Source organism: Echinococcus granulosus (assembly GCF_000524195.1).
Source record: "Echinococcus granulosus chromosome Unknown EG_S00056, whole genome shotgun sequence".
Lineage (NCBI taxonomy): Eukaryota > Metazoa > Platyhelminthes > Cestoda > Cyclophyllidea > Taeniidae > Echinococcus > Echinococcus granulosus.
In genome coordinates this window covers 515694-520194 of record NW_020170436.1, presented here as the reverse complement: position 1 = coordinate 520194, position 4501 = coordinate 515694, and the positions used below count along the sequence as shown (strand labels likewise).

The 4501-nt window shown below is 41.0% G+C and overlaps 1 protein-coding gene across 1 annotated transcript; it reads right to left on the bottom strand. All coding sequences in view use genetic code 11, as the record gives it.

Annotated features, from left to right (window-relative positions):
* Window positions 1-932: 932 nt before the first annotated feature.
* Window positions 933-2163, bottom strand: EGR_06435 (hypothetical protein; the record flags this gene model as incomplete). The annotated part of the gene is made up of 2 exons (XM_024495684.1): window positions 933-1030; window positions 2022-2163. The coding sequence occupies 2 exons, from the start codon at window positions 2161-2163 to the stop codon at window positions 933-935; spliced, it is 240 nt and encodes a 79-aa protein (XP_024349960.1).
* Between the last annotated feature and the right edge of the window lie 2338 nt (window positions 2164-4501).

The window sequence follows — 4501 nt, the reverse complement described above, 5'->3', positions numbered from 1 at the left end:
TAAGAATAGTTTTAACTCCGGGGTGAGATGGTAATAATGAAGGGAAGGGAAATGGGGTTTAAATGCGAGAATAGGGGAAGATGAGTGCAACCTACAGGGGTGTGTGTCAATTCCACTGCGGCACCGCCAACGTAAAAGGTCGAAAGGAGTGAATGATGACAATGGTGGTAATAATGCCGCAGATGCGGTTTATTTATTTAATTATTTATAAGTAGGTAAGTGGGTGCCAAATTGGAAGCTGCCGCAATCCATAGCCTCTAAATTAAGGCCGGAAGTATCGACGAAAATGGAGATAGATTTGCTCACTTGTCGTTGAGTCGAGGTCCAAGGCTTCAGTGGAGGTGAAAGCTAAGAGCTGCCTCATCAGTTCAGGTTGGAACTGCAGGGATGGTGGAATCATCCCTCTCCCGAGCTGACAGTGAGAACAGTGAAGGAGTCCTAATCCCAGCAAAAGGTGTGAGTCCTCCCACTGAGCCCAAACAATTTCCCTTAAGTGGGGTTTTGTCAAAAACATCCAGAAACGGGTAAAATGGCAAACAATTATGGCAAGAAGGCACTAAAGTTAGATGTAGCACTTCCTTCAGACACATTCACAACTGACAGCCGCCTCTTGGGATCTAACAGTTGAATCCACTACAGAAGTCGATAAAAGCGAGGACTGAAAGACAACAACTTTGCGTAAGTCAGCGTTTCCCACTGTGTTGCGAAGTTTCAAACAGTAGAAATGGCGAAATCGCGACATGACGTGTCAATCGAAGAAGATTTGCAAATCAAGTATATGTGAATCTCCAAAAAGCCCATGCTGAGCACTCTAACTTGGAGAGGTGAAACAAAATGGAGCATTTTTGACTGCCTCCACTCAGTAGACTACACAAGTAAAATGTATATGAATGCAATGAAGTAAACCAAGCAGGCGAATATGCTTGGCAAAATCAACATTTTTGTTGGGTGACTTCACAATTGATAAAAAAGGAGGAAACGGTGTTTGAATTAGGCAGTAGTTTATTAGCTAAGACGATTGCAAGATTACCTGTAAGAGTTAAGGAAAAGCAAGTAATGTCCTCGAGAACCGCGGAATAATATGCTTCACAGTGTTGCTTTAATTAAAATATGGCAAATTTTCCTATACTAACCCAAGTTAGAAGCTGTTGGCCCTATATTGACTTCCCACTAACGGGAAAAACATTTCATCCCAACATCCAACTCCACGTAATCACCTGATGGTGTTAAGAGAGTTCGGAATCGAGCCTTACCTCAAGACGGTGGAGATCCCCTAACCCAATTCAGCCTGCTGAAATCACTGCAGCTGCATTAGTTCTCAACCCCTTGGTGAGGGTTACGATGTGGTGTGCATCTGTGAAAAAGCTGTTCAAACTCTCTCCGCCTGTCGCGACCATGACTTCCATTTTCGCCGCTTCACAGTAAGTCTTACAGCTCCATCGGCATCCACCTCAGCGACTATTCTCGACGAGGCCCACCACGAGGACTCTAATGCGTTGAGACAACTTTACAATGTCGTCACCGTCCTGGCGTATTCCAACGTTTTCTCATCTCCTATGTCAATTTAAATGAAAAAAAAACCAAAAGATTAGCAACCGCTTCTGTTGACGATCATTAGAACACCAGCACTTATTGCTAACTGGAGTACTGATCAGGCTTTAAAGGGAAGGTGACAGCACTGTCATTAAAACAATCAGTATGCCATTTTAATTATCAAAGAAACATGAGATATGCTATAGTATTTCCCAATGCGATTATAAGGATTTGTAACACAGTATCATAACCCATCCCAACTTTCGGATAAGCATAGATGGTGAGAGTCCCACAAAATGTGTCCAACAATCCGATTAATGCCCCCGATGCCAGTTTAGATGTGCAATCATCTAAGCGATTCACGCACACGCGCATCCTCTTTCCTCTGAAATGCACCCCAGTTAAACTATAGTTAATGCTAACGTCCTTATTCCTTTTCATTCGCAGTTATATAAATAGTGATGAGGGTGAAAACTAACAAGTCCTACCAGTTAAGCAACCAGTTACTAAAAAAGAGACCACATCATCACCAAAATTAGTATCTTTAATCCAACCCATTAAATGCGTGAGGGCAGAGGCTTTGCCCTCGGCTACAGATTGATGAAATATCAATAGACGGAAGTGCTCCATTTACACGCAAAGCATTGTACTGGGCGCGAGGGCATTTGCATATCCAGAGCAAACTCAATGGTAACTCGGGATCAGCAAATGGTTAACAAGTACATATTAGGATGAAACATTAGCCAAAAGTAGCAAGTCACATAAACTAATACCATGGTGGCCAAAAAGTATGCAAGTGACAGTCGCAAAAGCAAAAAGCAAATTTCCCTCTTCAACCGCTGAAAAAATGTGACAGGTAACATATATCCTCAAAAAAGTCGCGACCATTGAATGCAGATCCGTGCACTACATACGATGCAAATCTGCTCAAGGAATGTCTGTTGACCGAAGTAGCCATCATTTGGCAACCTTGTAACCTTACCGCCACATCTGAACAAATGTCTGCGCTACTGCAACAATCAGGCTGTTGCCATTAATTTCTACTTAAGAAAAAAGGGTGCTGCATTTCAAGAGGCAAAATAATACTAAAGTCTTCCCAACACCTACCAGAAAACGCGAGCAAACGCCGAGATTACCGAATGCATGCCCAAAAAACAACTAATTCATTATAACTAGAGAGCATTAAATAATAGAGGGTCTTTTGTGTTTTTATATGATAAAAATTGCATTTATAAAATTTTTTTGAAGTGCTAGTGACTTGCAAACTATTAAATTTGACGTTACTTGCATTAAATAAAAGGTTCCCAATAATGCAAAAATAAGTGTACATAAAAAAATTTTGGTTTGACTGCATTAAAAATTGTTTTATGTTCACATACGTTGACGAAGAAAACATTCTAACATCGGCACAGAAACGCCTCATTTGATTCCAGTTGCGTGTTCTTTGGCTGCTCGAGGGATCGTGGTTCTTGATGCCGTAGGTAGCGCATCGTTATTTTGAGTCAGCCTGCTCGTACGGTGTCCTTGTTATCTTTGCACATTTCAAGGTATGTTTACTTGACTAGTTTGACTTGTAAGACGTGAGGCGAAGTCTTCCTCATATTTGTAGTTGCTTTTCTTTCTTTCTTCTTTAAAGCAGAAAGCTACTTCTTGGAGCCGTTGGCATGGCTGTTGTTTGTATAGGCTTCGTACTGGATTAAAATCTTGGCGTTTGTAAGTTCTTTTTAGCATGCCCATTTTCGTATTTTATCTAAATTAGCTTGAAGAGAGGTGGAAGCATCTATGTTCTCTATTGCTGTCGTAGAGAGCATTATGATGGCGAAAGATGTAGCGTCGGAGGTTTTGGTGAGTTTTTCATCAGCTTTCTGGTGAGATCAATCATCACTTACCGCTCTTTTTTCCATTAGAATGTGTTGTTGTCACTTAAGCATTTGTTCTGTAGTACTCTTTTTATTTTCGCTGGATTTCCACACTTATTTACTCAGACCTACAAATCACTATTCTGCTTAGCTACTTAGTTCGCTTTGATTGTAAACGGCTATCTAAGTCAGCAATAAAGTACACTTAACCTTCACGCCTAACTCACTACCTCAGGTTTACCTCCTTTGAGGAAAGGAAGTTAAGAGATTCTTGCATTCAGTTAAAACTTTTACACCTTTTTAAGGTTTAAATGTACCCTAGCTCATTTGTCGACACTGTTTTGCTTTCTTATTTGTTAAAGGATCCGACATTTGCGTAAGTTAGCTTTGCCTCTTCAAATATTTCCTGCCACATTCTCTGCCAGATTCTCAGCGGAATGTCGGCGACTGCAGTCGGCATTTTATTGTCACGGTTTGATTTTTTGACCACTTTGACCCTCGCTCAAGAGAACCGAATGTGTAGCTCCGCGCGGTCCATGATCAACCTACAGCGCTTTTTACTGACAGAATTGGCTGTCTTTATTTATGGCACAGTTTGGTGCGGTTATTTGCCATAAATTGATTTAGGACATGTTCCGCGCGACGCCGTTGGTTTGATTATTTCCCTAATAGTGTAAAATGAGAACGCTACAGCAGCACCGAGTTGATACATGAGTTTCTTTCCCAGCCTCGATTGAGAACGAAATCTGATCATGTTCGCAGTATTTGACTACAGGAATTTGGTTGGAGGTTTTATGAAAAATGCTTTATGGACAATTTGTTAAACTCTACTTAATGTAATCCCTAACCGCGACAAATAAATGCAGATTTCACACGAATCCGAGGAGAGGTCTTACCACTTTTCAGCCTTTCACCTCGAAAGCAATTAATGTTAATGAATTACGCATGTGACATGTGCACTTTTGGTTTTGAATAATTGGTTGCACCTAGTTTAGAGCTTTGCATAGATGCAAGATGCTTCTAATTGGTAGTGCAAGAGATGTGGTGGTCAATTTTCCTCTTTGATCTTGATAACGAATGTTTGCTCTATGCCAAGTGATACCTCAGGG